The sequence below is a fragment of the Oryzias latipes genome, chromosome 12, assembly GCF_053564925.1.
Source record: "Oryzias latipes strain Hd-rR chromosome 12, Olatipes_Hd-rR_3.1".
NCBI classification, from domain to species: domain Eukaryota; kingdom Metazoa; phylum Chordata; class Actinopteri; order Beloniformes; family Adrianichthyidae; genus Oryzias; species Oryzias latipes.
This window is the reverse complement of record NC_136248.1, coordinates 1,247,187-1,265,681: the sequence shown is the minus strand read 5'-3', so window position 1 is coordinate 1,265,681 and position 18,495 is coordinate 1,247,187. Positions and strand designations below refer to the sequence as shown.

Here is an 18,495-nt window from a genome sequence, read left to right as displayed (position 1 = left end):
GAGCTGGTTTGTCTAATTTACTCATTATTTCTTGTTATTGATGTTAGCAGACAATACAAAGGGTTTTAAAGCTCAGTGGCTTTATGTTGCAGTGTCCGCCCTGTGACTGGAAGTCATGTGTTCAAATCCAGGCCGATTCATACCAATGACTCCAAAATGGGACCCGATGCCTCCCTTCTTGACACTCAGCATTAAGGGGTTGGATCTGGGGGGTTAAACCACTAAATGGTTCCCGAGCGCAGCTGTGTCTGCAGCTCACCGCTCCCCCAGGGGAGTGGTCAAATGCGGAGAACAAATGTCACACACCTAGGTGACAGATAATGGTACTTGGTAACTTTAAAGTGAAAGCGTTTGTGTCACCGTACAGGTTAAAGATTAGCTGCAAATCTGCCAAACTGCTCCCTGCTGCAGGAAATCAGCCTCAGGACTAATGATGAAGAAGACCTGAACTTTAACCTCTTTAGACGGAGCTGCCTTTTTTTTTTATTTGTCTTCTCATTTCCCACTGCGGTGATGTTGAGACCAAGTATGGACTGATTTTTGTACCATTATTCCAAGTACAACACTCTGTTTTTTGTGTAACACGCTAAACGTTTTGTGTACTCAAAAAATTATATTACGCTTGAAACAGAAAAATGCATTTGAAACTCAAAACAAACGTGGAATCAAAACAATTCAACTCTTGAAACTTAAAGACCCACTCCAAAAGAATATTGTGCTTTTAACATGTTCTTGTAGCATTTTCGTCATAATGAAGGACGTGTATAAAAGAAATTCAGATTAAGACAAAGTTTCAGGGTATTGTTTTTTTATTTAAGTGTTGTTGGATCAGATGAAAACCAGATGTTTGTAAAAGCTCAGACTTATGACGCAGCTACTGCCAGGGGCGGGCCAAAGTCTGGCTTTCTCCGCTCCAACTCTAAATCATCCACTGTCAGACAAATAGATGCATCTACGTCTTTGTCTTCCTCGTCTGGGCTGGAATCTGGCTCTAAACTGTGCGGCTGCATAGCTCGCATATTGCTAGCCGTATTTTTGCTACACTAATGTTAGCTTGGGCTTGTGAGGTGCTTGTCGGTAGCGGGAGAGGGTGTCAACGAAGGCATGCTGGGAGATTAGCTAGGCTAATATCCATGCTAACAGTCCCTCCCACAAGCCAAAAGCAAATTTGTAATGAGCTCCTGCAGCACTGCAGAAAATATTTCTTGAAAATTATACAGGCTTTTAAATTTAAGCTAAGAAGTGTATAATTATAATAATAATAAAAAAACACTGGGAAGGATTTTACAATAGAAAGAAATATAGTTGGAGTGGAACTGGTAAAGATATTGGCAATAGAGTAAACATTTTTGTCTTGCTTTTTGTTTGTTTTTGTACTTGTTTGATTTTTAATTGGAATTTTCTGTCTGAGGAGCAAACTAATCTTTTAAACACAAAGTTTTTGTCTGTAAACGGTGAGTGTTGTACTTTGAATAATGGCACAAACGTCGCTCCGTAGCGCCGCGCGGGCTGCAGTACCCGCTCTCCGCCGCAGCGGGGCGCTGTAACAACACCGCGCGTTTATCGAGACGAGAAGAAGCGGGGGCTACAATAACACAGCAGCAACGGTAGCTGCGCGCGAGGAAATTAGCTAAACCGGCGAGTGAGAACTCCAAACTCCCGAGTGTGGCGTGTAGACGCCGCGCGGATACGAAGCGCTTCCGTGTAGTGCACGTGCCGGCGCCATGTCTGTCAGACGAGCCGCCGCATGGGCGCGTGCACAGTAGACGTTAGCTTCTGCCACGGTTAGGTTTCGTCCCTAATCCCCCCGTTTTTGTTGGATGTCACTGGCCTCCGCGTGCAGACATGGAGAGTTTGTACAAGCGCAAGATGTTCGCGTCCATGCGGAAAACCAAGGTGGCCGCAACCAAGAACAAGCGCCAGATCGGCCTGCCGGCCTCCATCCTGGACGACAGTGACGAAGGCTCCTTCTCCTCCTCCTCCTCCTCCTCCTCCGGGTCCCAGTCCGACTTCCAGAGCTCCCCGGAGGAGGACAGCGAGCGGGGGGACCGGGACTGGAGCGAGTCCGGGGCGTCCTCCAGCGACGACAGCCGCTCCGTGGCCCGCAGGAAGCGCTCCTTCCTGGGCGGCGACGACAGCTCCTCTTCCTCCAGCCCCGACGACGAGGAGGGGAAAGGCGGCGGGAGCGGTCCGAAACGGACGGTGCAGCCCCGGAAGCGCAGCCGGCTGCAGCGGCAGGACGAGTCCGACTCGGACCGGGCGGAGGAGAGGAAGAAGGAGGAGGCGGACAAAGCCAAGAGGAGGCAGAGGCACAACAAGCTGCTGGCGCTCTCCAGGAGGATGAAGGCCCGGGTGCCCAACCGGAGGAGGGGCCGCCTCAAGCAGGTACGTCCAGAACCACTTTGGACCCTATTCTGACTGTCGGAGCCGCTGATCCTCTGAAAATCTGCTTTAGACAACCGGCGCCAAGGAGGAGGCTGAGGATGATGAAGATAAGGAAGACGACAGCAAGACGGAGGTGAAAGGAAACGAGAAGGAGGAAGAGCAGCAGCAGGAGGAGGAGGAGGAAGACGAGCAGGAGGAGGAGGAGGAGGAAGAGGAGCAGGGTGAGCAGGAGAAGAAGGAGGAAGTCTGTGACTGCTGAGGTCAAACAGGAACATCTGGAGAGGACAGCCAGCTGTTGAGGTGCACAGACTCCTCTGCGGTTACCCGGGAAACCACAGCAGTGCTGGTAGGAGGAGCCTCGCCTGGCATCCATCATCCGAGGGTTCAAACCTCTCATACATATGCTTATTTTTTTACTCCTAAACCCCTAGAGGACTATTTTCTCAGAGTGTTTGTGAAGCTGAAGTTTGACTCTAGCGGTGAAACCAACGTTTGACGGAGAGCCTGTCGATCTGCCGGTCCGGGGACCAGAACAGAAGGGATTGTGGTGGTACAGTAAAGCGGAGCGGCTGCAGCCAGAACCAGCATGTTCTGATCCTGCGGCTGTTCTGTGGCCCAAAGACAGTGAGCCAACGTTTGAGGCTGGAAGGAGGGAGCCCTGTTTTAAACCGGCAGGAAGCGTCTCATGGTTTGCTTTGAAGCTCGTAGAGGTTCAGCAGAACCGGGCCAAACCCAGAATGCTTTGGGAAAACACAAACGACTGGTGGGTTTTAGGATCTTCAGGTTCTATCTACAGTCTAGGAGGAGAAGTGAGTGAACCCACTGAGCAACAATGTCTGGATTCTGTTTGAACACACGAAAACTTCAAAGTGATTTCTTCATTTCCTAAATATTCATAATCAAATGTTAGCACATCTTTTCTTCAGCCTCCATCTCAGCACATCTAGGTTGCGTTGTCCTCCAACAGGTTGCTGAAACAGTTGAATCTACAGCTCTGAAGATCAACCAGGGATAAAAGATAAAAGATCTGGAGGCTTTTAGTGAAGACGCATCCAAACCAGACCATCGTTTCCTGTTGGGACCGAGGCGGCGGTGCAAATGCATCAGCAGCTCGTTCCCAACTCAGAACCTGGTCTGTGTTCTGATCCAGCTTCAGGAGTCCGTGAGGTCATGGTGGGATCCTTTGGTTTCTCTTGGCAGGAGTGGACTTTGGTTTGAATGTGCTGTGAATAAATATTCCGTATTGACTCTTAGAGTGTGAGTAGCTCGCCTCAGTGTCTGCTTGTCCTGTCGTTCTGATCCCAGTGATGCTCTTGTCTGCACAGGAAAACCCGGATCCTAAATCTGAGCTTCAGATATTTATGGTTTTGTATTTTCCTCTGTATTATTGGCCGTTTGTATTTCTGCTGACTGTAGAGGAGTGGCTGACGGTGATGAGTCGGGGTCTTGGACAGCTTCAGAGTGGCGTGGCCTTTTCTCTGACTTTGTATATAGACTACAGACACGTGGACATGCATGGCCGTCATTCATCAGTGTTGTGCTCTGCACCATTTTCAGTGTATTCCTGCTCTGGCTGCAGACCAGCCTGTTGTAATAAACCGCTGGTTTGTTGAGGATGTTTCCTTTTTTCTGTTCAGTGTGGAAAACCGTGGCGTCTTCAGACTAAAGAGCCCCCAGCAGCATGGCGTCTGCCCCCATCCACACAAAAACACCACAAACTGACACTGAGTTAGCACTGCTGCCTCCTGCAGGAGCGGCCTCCCCCGTGTTCATGGCTTTAGGGGGGGCTGTCCAGCATTCCAGGCTCTTTTAGTTCATGAAACCATCAATGTAATAACCTGGCTATCCAACAGTGTTAACCGGCCTAAACTAACCATCCATTGTCCCTGAGAAAACAGCCACGGGGTCAAAGGTTTGCCTTTCATGGTGGTAAACCTCTTTTTTTTTTTTATGCATTGATTTCAGTCGCCCATTCGTGACGGCTGCCGCAGAAAGTCATGTGAAACTCAAGTCTTCATGGAAAGAAGTGTCAGGCTGTCCGAATACTAAAAAACTACTAAAAACTATAAAGTGCAGCAGGAAGTAGCGCCCTGGATTTTAAAAACAATTCTGACTCCACGCTCTCTCCGAATCACAGCTCCAAAATACAAACCCATGAAATTTCCCAGAAGTCTGTGTGAAAAGCCAGTGTGCATCCATGCTCACTAGATCGGCAAATATAGACCACAATGCATTGAGGCAGAACAAGTTTTGCCAAAAAAATGTATTTAAATGTATTTTATTTAATAAAGCATCAACATTTCTATCTTTAGGAGACAGTGGATCATAAATCATCGTCCCAAAACGCTCACATTAATTATGTTTACTTTGTGAAATCGATGACGTCAAATCCGCCGTTAAAAAACAAAAGTAGTGAACGTGGCGTCCAAATTCCTTTTAAAATCCAGGGCTCTACATAATAGTGCTGCACATAGGGGTTAGGGCGGGAATTTGGACGCAACCTTAGTATTTATAGAGGTGGGCGGAGTCACAGTAACGGCACTGCATGATTGGACCCTTGCCTTATGACCTCATAGGGAAAGAAAGCTCATTGTGAGAAGAACCCTCCACGTGCCGCGGTGGCGCCCGGCCCGGGCTGCCGACGGCTGGGTTAGAGTAAAATACAGGATGAACAACAACCCCCACCCCTTTCATCCAGGACACCTACAGATCATTTTGACCAAATCAACCAAACAAGACAGAAATCTTTGGTCATTAATGTCTAAAAAAGGTTTTAGGAGTTAAAAAAAGGAATATTCTGTGAGTCTCTGAAACAACTTGATCTATACTTTCCCTTTTTTTAACTCAAAGAGAAAATGTGAGTATGAACCCCAGTGAGCAGCTGAAAAGCCCAACAGAGACCGTTCCCTCAGACAAACATGACCCAAAGACAGCTGGTGACCTTTGACCTCACCACCGCGGAACGTGGACCAACACTGCAGATGCTCCTGGTTCGGCCGCCGTAAAGCGGCTAGAAGGAAGGCTCTCCGGCGGCTCGCCAACACCGCCCAAAACATGCTGGGTGCCCCCTCCCCGCCCTGGAAACCCCCCCACAGCTCCCGCTGCCTCAGCAGAGCAGAGAGCCTCATCAGAGACGCTACACGCCCCGGACCGCCGCCGTCTGACCTGCTGCCTTCAGGCAAACGCCGCTGGTGAAGAGAGACGGAAAGACCCAAAACCATTTCCCTCCAACCGCCATAAACCAGTTGGAGACGCCAGAAACCGTGAAACCTGGACGTCTGCTGGTCACTGAGGAGACTGTGGACGTCTGCTTCATATTTAGGATCATTGTCTTTACTTTCAACCATTTCAACACATATTGAAGCACTTTTTCCCCACAACTTTATATTATAAAGAATGAGTCACGACAACACAGCAGCTTCAATAAAACTCATTACATTTTCCTAATAAGAACGAGAAGGGAAAAGAACAAAAAGCTGGATTGTGTGACATTTTACTCAATATCTACATCCAAGCCCGTTTTATGTCGTTTCGTCCATTATTTGTTATTTTAGTAAGTTTTTTTTTTTTAAAGGTATGAATGTTGCACTGACACGAAGACACGTTAATGTTATTGTACACGTGACACAGATCTCTGTATCCCTGAAATGCTCTCATAATCAATCAGTCAATCAATGGCAGCTGTGCCTGTTGACGGTTCAAACTCGTCTCCTCCACTCCCGCCCGTTGGAGGAAGCGCAGCTCTCCAGCGCTCTGCGCATGCCCAGAGAAAGCCTGAGCCAATCACGTTTCAGAACACAGATCACGTGATTCTTCCGCCGCCATAGTTGTTAGTGGCAGCGAAGCCCTCGCTCTGTCCGCGTTCGGCTGCTGTCCGGGCCGCCGCCATGGTCCAGACGTGCTCGGCGTACGGCTGCAAGAACCGGTACCACAAAGACAAAGACATTTCCTTCCACAAGTAAGCCCCTCCCACAGAGGCGGACGCTCCGCCGCCGGAGCGCCGGTTTTCCGGGAAGAAAACCTCCCGGTAAACGCACCTAACGGAGACGTTCCCTCACTCGCGCTCCGATCCACGGTGCATGATGGGAAAATAAAAAAGAAAGTTTGGGTCATGAGTCCGTCCGTCCGGTACCGGCGGGTCCACATGCTGCTGGTGGTTCTCGGTCAACCGAGTGACTGCTGGAATCCCGACTACCGAGTACCCTTTGAGCAATGCTTCAACAGGTTTAGGAGGTCAAAGGTTAACCTTCACCACTCATCCGGGTCTGTCCGGTACAGACGTTTGGACTGAACGACTTAAGGACGGTAGTCCGCTCCGGTTTCGTTCGATACCTGCAGTGATCCTACGGTGTCAAACCGTTACACTGGATTCAACCGGTCAAACACGTTTATTCGAGTCCCACTAGAGGCAAAGAAAGGCTTTCAATGGGTTCATCTTTTCTACGGTGACCCTGAAGTGCAAATAGCTTAACGTGAAGCATTTAAAAACTCACAACGACCAATAAAAAGCGAAACAAATAATCAGAAACTAAAACTATTCCTAGAAATGTTGGGAAAATGAAGCCCAAGGAGAAACCAGAAAGGTGGATTTGTTGGAGGATCATGGGACGGATGTATCCACGACCTTCATGTCAGCTTCTGACTGACATGAAGGTCAAGCGTCTTCGTCCAATCAGCTCAGTCCTATGGACCTTTTCCGGGTTCTCATTGTTTCATTTTACATCATTTCATTTCGTTTTCTGTATATTTTTTTTAATATTTGTTTGTATGTTGTGATCTTAAAAAGGTTTTGCGTCACATGACTTATTGATGTGATTTGTACTTCAGGGCCACCGTACTTTCCTGTTGCAGTCAAAGCTGACGGCTGGATATCTCCGTTATGCTGCCATTTTTGTTGCTCTGCTAATGTTAGGTGGGGGGCAAAGGGATGATGGGAATCAGGGCGGGCTTAGTCCACATCAATAGCCCCGCCCACAACTCGGAGGTGAATTTGTGATCAGCTCCTGCCGCTCTGCAGACACTGTTCTAGAAAAGGAAAATGGTAAAAAAAACCATCGTTAAGACCTCTGGGAACACTTTGACAGCTCATTGGGTGATGGCAGTTTAAGACTGAAATGACTGACAGGAATGAGAAATGAATATGCAACCAGCTCAGCGGCCCTGTGGTCAGTGTCCACCCTGAGACTGGAAGGTCGTGGGTTCAAACCCAGGCAGAGTCATACCAAAGACTATAAAAATGGGGCCCAATGCCTCCCTGCTTGACACTCAGTATTAGGGGGTTGGATTGGGGGGTTAAACCACCAAATGGTCTGCAGCTCACCGCTCCGCCAGGGGGAGGGGTCAAATGTGGCGCAAAAAAGGTCACACAGATGGTGTGATTTAATTTAATGTTAATGGTCGTGGAGGGGGGAGAATAAGTCACTACCAGGACCTTGTTGGCTCTCTGTGGCAGAGTTTACGGTGACGGGAGCCTCTGCACCTTTAGATACGTTTAGAACTTTACTGGAGATTAAAACATTTGTTTACCAGACGGAAGCACAGAAACGTGTCCGGCGATGGGCTGAACGTGGTGTTTGTCGTCCCGGACTGCAAGGTTCCCGTTGGCGCGTCCGGACGTTTGCGGGAAGTGGGTGGCGGCCATGAGGAGGAACAACTTCAAACCAACAAAGTACAGCAACATCTGCTCCCAACACTTCACCAGCGACTGCTTCAAGAGGGAGTGCAACAACCGCGTGCTGAAGGAGAACGCCGTGCCGTCGCTCTTCAGCGCCAACCTCAGCTTCAAGGTAACGCGGCTCAGAGGGCCGATGAGGAGCGCCATGACCACGGGCAGCCATGCGTCTTTTCTGTCTGTGGGGTCTGTAGCATAAAGTATGTTTATGGATTTGTATGCATGGATTTCATACAGAAATCTGATTGGTCCAGTTTCTGACTCGGCTAGTGATGCTCCGCCCACAAACGTGTCCATGGCGTCTAGGCCGGTGGTTGTAGGTTTCACGGCCTGAAACCCGTTTGGGAAGCAGGTGAACAGTGTTGTGGTGCATTGTGGGTCAGCAAAACAGTGTTGTGGTGCATTGTGGGTCAGCAAAACAGTGTTGTGGTGCATTGTGGGTCAGCAAAACAGTGTTGTGGTGCATTGTGGGTCAGCATTGTGGGTCAGCAAAACAGTGTTGTGGTGCATTGTGGGTCAGCATTGTGGGTCAGCAAAACAGTGTTGTGGTGCATTGTGGGTCAGCAGACCAGCGACGGCTCAGCCTTACTGTAAAAGGTTTTAATCTGAAACAGACTGATCTGCTCTGATTTAGTTTTTTCTCACGTTTTCTGACTTCTACAGGTTTCTAACCTGAAGGTCGTCTCACAGCCGCGACCTACATTATTGCACATTTTCCTCGTATGATTCAGTCGTTCATACGTGTCTCTTTCGTCATCCGTGGAGGGTTTCAGCCGACGGGTTTTGAACTGCTAACGATTTTTGTTCACTTGAGAATTCTGCAGTTTACGTGTCTTTTATGTAGTTTATAAGTAATTATTACGTAAAATCTTTGTGAGATGCATACACAAATGTGTCTTTTCTAACTGTTACATCACGTGTGCGGCGCACATATGATGTCATTCATGCATGAATCCCACGCCTCATGTCCTACGTTGGTTTCCGTGTTCTTTGCGTGGTTTATTCCTTCTTCTGTGGTTTTAACGTGGTTCATTCCTGATGCACCTGTGAAAATTCCACATAGAGACTGAAACCTTTCTCACTTTTTCCACATATGTTCACGTATGACCAGTATTCATCCGTGTAACTGCAGATCATACGCAGCAGCTGTGACGCCTCCTTCTGCAGCTGAACTTCTGTTCCACAGGTGGAGTCCATGGACGACCCTTTCTCCTCAGAGATTCCCGCCTCGCTGTCTTTGCCTCTGACATCTGACTCGCCGGCAGAGGAGGAGCCTGAAGGGGGCGCGCCGGGCCCCCGCACCGACACGGCGGTGGTCTCCTGTGACCACAACTACACGGCCGAGGACTCGGCGCAGCAGAAGAAACGCATCGAGCAGCTTGAGGAGCAGCTGGAGCATCTCAGGAAGAAGCTGAAGACCGCCCAGCAGAAGTGTCGGCGGCAGGAGAGACAGCTGAGGAGGCTGAAGGCCGCCCAGGAGGGGCCCCGGGGCCCCGCCCCTGCATTCAGTGAGGGCTACGTCATTTTACCCAAGCATATGTTCCACGCGCTGAAGGGCATCGAGTGACGGACAGCCAAAGCGAGAGGAGGTGAAACGACGAGCAGAGAGGATCAGTCTGGCTTCATGTTCACAGACTGAGGTCCTGAAGCTCTGCCGGGCCCGTGGGGGCCGTCTCTGGCTGGACCCCGCCGTGGACGCCACGCGGGACGTGGATGTCCTGGTGTGGACAGAAAAGCTCTGGAAAGGGACTCTGGTGAGGAGTTCTGGCTTTTGCTCTGTAAGAAAGTTAGTTCTCCAGGAAAACGACTGAAGGGGGCGGGGCCAGTTAGCTGGGTTTTTGATTGGTTGGGATGGTTTTCAGAAGAACAAGCGTTTTGGTCCCGTGAACATAGAGTCCTGCATGAACTCCACGAGGAGCATGTGTTGTTCTTCAGCTCCGCACTGGAGCAGAACCTCAGTCCTTACTGCCATGATCGGTCACTTCCTGCTTCTCCCGCCGCTGCGTCCCGGTCCCACGTTGGTGTTTCTGCACAGGAACCTGCAGGCTGATGGAGCTGCTTCCCTCCCAAAAAAGACGGTGGAGCTCCTAGCACTCCATCCAGTGATGCTTAAACCTGAAGACAAACGTCACCCAAGCACCTCCCCCTCCTTAAGCAAATAAAACAGTGAAACGATTTCCTTTTGTCTGCGTGTCCGTTATTCCGTGGGGTCCTGAGGTGAGACGACCTCTGAATGGAAACACGTGCGTCTGATCCAACCAGAGACGTTTCTCTTTGTGCCAGGAGATTCTTTAATTCCTGTTTTCCAGAGAATGAATCATATTATACAAGGGAAAGAACCGTTCAGAGGTTTTCCCAACCAAGATCCCTCCAAACCAAAGCCGCCGCCGCCACGTCTGACCTCAAACGCCAAACGTGGACTGATTCTGGACGACGCTGACAAACGGATCAGCAGGGCTCTGGTGGGACCAAACGTGGCCCTCAGGCCGTGATGTGGAGCTGGAAGGTAGGACCCCCCTCCCTCCACTGTCAGCCCCATAAACCCACCAGTCCTGGGAGTTCAGGAGCCCAGACGACACCCTGGAGGGGGGGGGGGGGTCTGACCGTCCATGACTGCGTGTCATTCAGGAAATACGTTTATAAAATGTGTCATTAACACGTTTGTATGTGAACATTATTGGAGCCAACACGGATGGTTATAACATTTGAGTATGTGGACAGGCCCCGCCCTGTGTGGACAGGCCCCGCCCCTTCTAGATTTGTATTACATCTGAACCTGACAGTAATGATTCTAACCATCCGGCAACTTGTTGCTTTATGCTGCTTCATGCATTTATCCCCCCTCCCCCCTCTCTTCTTCCCTTTTTTCTTTTCCATCCGGTCGACACAAAACTGTTACAAATATAAGATGAATAAAGTTTAGTCTAAATTACAAAAGGGGTTTATTTAAATATAAACCTCTGGTTTGAAGATCCATAATTCCTGTTGTAACAGTAGAATCTGAGAGGCCTTCAGCTCTCATGTCTGCTCAGCTGCTGGACAAGACAAGGAAAGGGAAAAAAAGTCATTGAGGGAATGAAAGCTCTGGTCTGCAAAGAGCTGGGAAGGTTTTCAGTTCCTAATGAGAAGAAATGAAATGAAAAAAATGACTTGCTGCCTTAGATTCAACCAGATTTGTTTCAAAACCCAAAGAACTGACGGTCATTGATGATGTGACCACGCTTTAAACAAAACTACTGGTCTGAGGTCAGGCGTGAAGAAGATTTGGTGATGAAGACTGTCCTTCATCCAGGTGACGTCTGGAGGTGGAGTTGTGCCGCGAAGACGACCAGACGTCAACTTAAGATTAATGCTTTCAGAAAATGAACGATTGTCTTTTATTCATTTACCAAATACACCGACAGCAAATAGAAGTCGTGACCAGAAGTCATGCCGGTGTCCACCGGTTTCCATTGAGGAGTTTCAGCCAAAACGACGTGGAAACGGGATGAAGGACAAGCTGACGATGGGATCAGGATGGAAGAACCATCAGCGTCTGCAGAAGGAGTGAGGCATGATGGGTCGTCAGAGCTTCACCGCTCTGAGAACAGACTGGTCTGCTCTGAGGAGAGCTTTTCCCTCCCCAGTGCTGGCATGGATCTGTGCTGTCTGTCAGAGTCAACAACAGTCATCAAGAGGATCCAAACCAGCAGCAGCTCAGGAACTGGACCGTGCAGAACCATGTCAGCACTTCAGACTTGACACACACATTCTGGACTTTCATTATTCCTGAAACAGTCATTTGGTTTCCAGTTGCAGGTTAAAGCCCGTCATGTGTTGGATGACCAGTAGGGGGCAGAACCTTCATGTGATTGAGTCTGTCTGAGAGTCTGTGGTGCCGCAGGTGAAATCAGGTGGAAGACAAACCTCCTTTACCCCATCTGGGGGCAGGAATGGAGGAGCGCTCAGCATGGAGGTGGTTCTGCCTTTGGTGGCATTATGGGGGGGGCAGGAGGGGCTTAGCAAGGGTTGGCCTCCTCCCCGTGACCTTGACCCTCCTCAGGTGAGAGGATGCCCCTGATCCAGGTGGACATGTTTAGTCTGACGCCGTGCCTGGAGGCGTAACACGCAGCGTGCACGTGGGGATGGCGGCACTCCTCCGGCTGCACTCTGACTGTTCACATTAAAGCTCACATGCAGTTTCTTTGCTCCCAGCATCCTCTGCTACTGCTGCCAAAGCAGCCACTGGGTGATTTTCAGACCATTTGTTTTTGGACCATCAGGACTCTGAAACGTATTCACACAGAAAACGGCTTTTTTTATTTATGACTCTGCTGAGATTTAGCAGAAAAGCTTTAAATAAAATAATGTCTATGTTTAAATGAATCATGTGACGATCAGGATAAAACTGAGGGGCTCTGAAGTATCATCACATAAAATCTGTCATATCTGGTACAGACGGTGTCAATGTGTCTCCCCAGGTCACCAAAGACGCTCTTTACCTTCGTCCACAGCAGATGGAGTCAGGACCCTCTCTTCTTATCGTTATGCTCATTGTTTCTATTTCCTTTCACACGATTCAACTGAAGGAACCTCGGATGGAAAGAAGTTCCTGGTTGTGGTTTTTGAGGGAGGGGTTAGTCTCGGTGTGGGTCCACCGTTGAGCAGAACGACCGTGTTCGGTCATGTGACAGGAGGAACTGCTGCCTTTTCACTACTGTGTGAATGCAGACCGGGAACGCCACGCTGCCGTGTCATCTGCAGCAATGCACGCTGCTGGACCGCCGCAGCTCCGCACCAACCAACTGGAAGAAGATGGTGGAGAACAAGTGGGATTTTTCTTTTTAGATCTCTATAGAATTTCTCCTCCATCCGCACAAACACTCAGGTAGCCAAACCCAGATCAGCGTGGATAGGCTCCAGCAGCGTCGTGACTGAAAGCGCTTTGACAGGTCCAGAAGATGGACGGACGGATGTCAACCTGCAGAATGGGTTTGTGCAGACGCTCATCCACAGACGCTGAGGCTTGAAGGTCCAGCTGTGGCGTTGCATCGACAGAAGCCTAAATCTCCTCAGCTTTCCAATCTTCACCACAGCGACTCAGAACTGCTCTGAGAGTTTCAGTGAATCTCTGCTGCTGCTTTCCATTTCTAGAAGCTGTGATCATCTGGAGACCTGAAGGCAGCCGGGACGGAGGACTAACTGGACATCCCTCCGTCCGTCTGTGTGTCCGCCTTCGTCCCTTTGGCGCCTCATGATTGTGTTGTTTTGTTTGTCCTCGTCTGTCATCAGTTTACGGCTGATGAATCTGTTTATGTGTCACCTGAATGCAAAAACGGTCACTTTTTCTTCTCCACAGTCTGGTTCCACAGCCTGGAGCAGAGAACCTGCAGTAAGCGGAGTAGAACTAATGGTGATGATGATGATGAACACAAACACCAAGAACTGCAGTAAATGTAACATCTGCCCTGCATCCTCTAGAAGACGCAGCACTGCATGGTCTCTGCCAATAATCGGCTCTTAGCTCCAGGGAGAATCAAAGCGGGGGAAGAAAAGCCCAGCTTTGACTGAGGGATGATGGGAAAAAACCTCAGAAACCTGTGACAGCGACTGCTGTGTCTAAATGAACATTCACTTCCAGACTGAAAGCTCCACTAAAATGGATTGTTGCTCTCTAGAGGGGACTCTTTTCCAGGTTTGTCTGTGCCCCGCCCTATAGTTTGAGATGTCAAGTCATTCTGATGTGTGACCTTTCTGACCAACAAATGTGGCAAATAGATGTATATACCTTTGATGCATTTCAGTAGCTGTCAATCATAAAAAAACTGAAGCAGCGTTTCCTGAAGAAACGGCAGCAAAGCGTCACAGAAACGTGGACATAAACGTGGAAGCCGTTGCAGACTTTGGTCTGAAGCAGGAAACCGCTTTTTTGTAAATGTGACACACAGTAAGATGATGATGATGATGGTGCTTCTTCATCAACACTGTCAACAGAAACCTAAGTGTGTGTTTGTGTGTCTTCAGACGTCACCGTGACGCACACTCGGGTGGAGACCGAATGACATCACTCCTCTGGGGTTAAAGGGTGTCAGTATGACACACTCTCTCACACACACACACACAGTTTCACCTTTTCCCTGTGTGTGTGTGTGTGTGTGTGTGTGTTTGCTTTGAGTCATGTCTGACAGCCTAATTTCTGCTTAATGTAATCAGATTGTTTGCTCTAAAACTGGAAAGAAAGTTGAACTTCAAAAGATTTAGAGATTCTTCACATCATCGGGATATTTTTCAGCTTCACCTTCAAACTGCTAAACTGAAACTGGAAACTAGACAAAAAATAAGCGAAGTGCACAAAAACACATTTGATTTGCTTACTCGTCTGAAAAGGGTCACATAGAAAACGAAAGCTTCAGTATGTACTGCAGGAGCGTCTGAATGACAGCGGTACGTTAGCCGTACGTCAGGAATACGTTAGCGGTACGTCAGGGATACGTTAGCGGTACGTCAGGAATACGTTAGCGGTACGTCAGGAATACGTCAGCGGTACGTCAGGGATACGTTAGCGGTACGTCAGGAGCAATGAGTGATATCACTAGAGGAGACATCACGTGGTTCCTCATGGGAGGAGAGCACCGCCATCTTGGTGAGGTCAAGTTACTGCTGCAGTGAATGCATTTGAACACATTTTTTGCAAAATGCCAGTTCATTGTGCGGGTTTCAACTGCCAAAATCAGATAAATGAGTCCAATAAGGAGGTAGGTGTATCATTTCACAGGTAAGTATTTTAATTTTTTTTCTTTTAAGGCTGCAGGGGGCTTCATTAATAGAACACATGTTGACATGCATGATGCTGCAGGGCTATTATTATCAACATACTGCATGATGTACATTTATTTTGCTGTCAATATAAATGTACATTTTATTTTGCTAAACCTGTATACAGCATACTAGGCTATTATAGTAATATAGATTTATACATTTCTGACTCAGTCACTGAACTTTTCTTGCAGGTATCCAATGGATTCAGACTTAGGGAAAAAGTGGGCCTTATCTATCAAAAAAGTTAACCCAGATGGATCACTGTGGTATCAGCTAGCAATACAGTCTGGCTATGTTCAGAACATTTGTGGAAACAGATTTTGATGAGAGGCCAGACTGTTTATTTTAGGGTAAATCTGTTGTTCACTTTTGGACTTCTTTTGAATATTATTATTATTATTATCATTATTAATAATAATAATAATAATAATAATAATAATAATAATAATAATAACAATAATAATAATAACAATAATAATAATATCATTATTTTTATTATTATTTATTGACTTATTATTTATTTATTGTTATTTATTGTTTGTATTGACTTACTATTGATTTATTATTATTATTATCATTATTATTATTATTATTATTGACTTATTGTTGGGTTTTTCTAAATAATTTAAATTACATGTCAAAGAGGTCTAAAACTTCTAAATGTTTAGAAATTGATTTTAAAAATTCTTTCTAATAATTTTTTTATTTGTAAGAAGTCCTGCAACAATGCATTTTCATTAAAGTTTGAGCTTTTAAGGCTGACTGTTTCTCTTCTTTAACAACAACAAATGATGTATATATATATATATTATATACATAAAATATAATATATTTATATATATGTATAAATACATTTAAATCTAAAAATATATACAGTTTATAAAAGCTACTTAGACACCACTAAAATCAATAGAAATCAATGTCATGTGGGCGTCGTCGACCTCACCAAGATGGCGTCGTGCTCCGCCACCATCGGCCAGGCTTCTAAAGCGGGCGTGTCTCCTCTAGTGATATAACTCATTGGTCAGGAGTACGTTAGCGGTACGTCAGGAATACGTTAGCGGTACGTCAGGAATACGTTAGCGGTACGTCAGGGATACGTTAGCGGTACGTCAGGAGTACGTTAGCGGTACGTCAGGAATACGTTAGCGGTACGTCAGGAATACATTAGCGGTACGTCAGGGATACGTTAGGGGTACGTCAGGAATATGTTAGCGGTACGTCAGGGATACGTTAGCGGTACGTCAGGGATACGTTAGCGGTACGTCAGGAATACGTTAGCGGTACGTCAGGAATACGTTAGCGGTATGTCAGGGATACGTTAGCGGTACGTCAGGGATACGTTAGCGGTACGTCAGGGATACGTTAGCGGTACGTCAGGAATACGTTAGCGGTACGTCAGGGATACGTTAGCGGTACGTCAGGGATACGTTAGCGGTATGTCAGGGGTACGTTAGCGGTACGTCAGGGATACGTTAGCGGTATGTCAGGGATACGTTAGCGGTACTTCAGGGATACGTTAGCGGTACGTCAGGGATACGTTAGCGGTACGTTAGCGGTGCGTCAGGGATACGTTAGCGGTACGTCAGGAATACGTTAGCGGTACGTCAGGAATACGTTAGCGGTACGTCAGGGATATGTTAGCTGTACGTCAGGGATACGTTAGCGGTACGTCAGGGATACGTGAGCGGTACGTCAGGGATACGTTAGCGGTACGTCAGGGATACGTTAGCGGTAAGTCAGGGATACGTTAGCGGTACGTCAAGAATACGTTAGCGGTATGTCAGGGATACGTTAGCGGCAGTGACGTGCAGTGAGGTTGATGGCTGGTGAGGCACTGACTCCTCTGGAGTCAGATTTACCATGAAAGAACTGAATATTTCACCATTCATCCAACGGCAGCTAACAGCTTATAAAATACACACAAGAACATATTTGTCCTACAGAGAATATTTATTTTATAGATAGATAGAACACTCTTCTTGTGTATAAATTATTCATATATATAGTAAACAAATTAAAGTGTACAGATGTGTTCAGCACACATTTGACCCTCAGTATCTATGTCTGGTATTTTTCCAACTTCAAATTCTGGTGCTTTAGTCAGTTATCAAATGTTGTCTGTGAAAATGATCATAAAAAATAAAATAAATGATTTGTTTTTACTCCCATGTTATTTTTAAAAAACAAACATTGAAAAACATGTTTGGCCTTACTTTTTGAGTCCATGTGTCGAGTCTTCTCCACAAAAAACTCTATGATCTGTTGGAAAACTCCTTATTTTACTTTATTTTATGAATTTCTATCTCTCAATGGAGACAGACGTCCTCTGTCTTTTTCTACGGCAACCGTGTAGCTACAAAGCAGCTGTCAGCTCACGTCTTCCTCCTGCTGGTGAGGTATGCCTCACCTGAAGCCCTTTCTGCAGGCCTATAGCAGGGCTTCCAGCGCATGTCTCTGTTAACATTGCGTCCTGCCGTCAGACATGAGGCACAGCGCTTCAGAGCCTCACCCGGAGATTCAGCTCCGTCTGTGATCGCGCAATACTTAAATTCTGCGATTTTAACCTCAGAAACTGTGGAAAACATGTTGAGTTGACTGAAAATGTATATTTAACACAGATCAGTGGAAAATAATATTTACATAATTTACATTTTTCTATTTTATCACGATTATGACAGGTGAGGCTCTGCCTCACCTGACCGCACGTCACTGGTTAGCGGTACGTCAACGGTACGTTAGCGGTACATCAGCGGCACGTAAGCGGTATGTTAGCGGGACATCAGCGGCACGTTAGCGGGATGTTAGCGGTACGTCAGCGGTACTTTAGCGGTACACCAGCGGGACGTTAGCGGTACGTCAGCAGGACGTTAGCGTTACGTCAGCGGGACGTTAGCGGTACATCAGCGGTATGTTAGCGGTACGTCAGCAGTACGTTGGTGGTATGTCAGCAGTACGTTGGTGGTATGTCAGCAGTACGTTACTGGTACGTCAGTGGTACATCAGCGGGATGTTAGCGGTACGTCAGCGGGACGTTAGCGGTACGTCAGCGTGAGGTTAGCGGTACGTCAGCAGAACGTTAGTGGTACGTAGACGGTGCGTTAGCGGCACGTTAGTGGGATGTAAGCGGGATGCCAACGGGACGTTAGTGGGATGTAAGCGGTACGCCAACAGGACGTTAGCGGGATGTCAGCGGTACGTTAGCGGTACCTATGCGGGACGTTAGCGGTACGCCAGCGGGACGTCAGCGGGACATTAGCAGTACGTTGGTGGTATGTCAGCGGGACGTCAGCAGTACGTTACTGCTACGTCAGCGGTACATAAGTGGGATGTTAGCGGTACGTCAGCGGGACGTTGGTGGTATGTCAGCAGGACGTTAGCAGTACGTTACTGGTACGTCAGTAGTACATCAGTGGGATGTTAGCGGTATGTCAGCGGTACGTTAGCGGTACGTCAGCGGGACGTAAGCGGTATGCCAGCAGTACGTCAGCAGGACGTTAGCGGTACGTTAGCGGGATGTAAGTGGTATGCCAACGGGACGTTAGCGGGATGTCAGCTGTACGTTAGCGGATCGTCAGCGGGACGTTAGCGGTACGCCAGCGGTACGTTAGCAGGACGTCAGCGGGACATCGGCAGTACGT

General features: G+C 47.7%; 2 protein-coding genes across 3 annotated transcripts; both read left to right on the top strand.

Moving 5' to 3' along the window:
* Window positions 1-1,363: 1,363 nt before the first annotated feature.
* On the top strand, window positions 1,364-3,998 carry LOC101168763 (uncharacterized). Of its 2 annotated transcripts, XR_013659257.1 has the most exons (3): window positions 1,364-2,385; window positions 2,456-2,731; window positions 2,817-3,013. XR_013659257.1 is itself a non-coding variant. In XM_023961196.2 (2 exons), exons 1-2 carry the CDS (start codon window positions 1,846-1,848, stop codon window positions 2,642-2,644), a joined length of 729 nt encoding a protein of 242 aa, XP_023816964.1. In that variant the 5' UTR covers window positions 1,364-1,845; the 3' UTR covers window positions 2,645-3,998. The 2 variants fall into 2 exon arrangements, 1 of the variants encoding a protein (XP_023816964.1); XM_023961196.2 differs by having other exon boundaries at window positions 2,456-3,998.
* A 2,173-nt stretch (window positions 3,999-6,171) lies between these two features.
* Window positions 6,172-10,232, top strand: thap1 (THAP domain containing, apoptosis associated protein 1). Its single transcript, XM_078955561.1, is given in 4 exon segments — window positions 6,172-6,343; window positions 7,979-8,171; window positions 9,224-9,256; window positions 9,258-10,232. Coding segments are annotated over 4 exon segments (663 nt in total). The 5' UTR covers window positions 6,172-6,272; the 3' UTR covers window positions 9,624-10,232.
* Window positions 10,233-18,495: the final 8,263 nt, after the last annotated feature.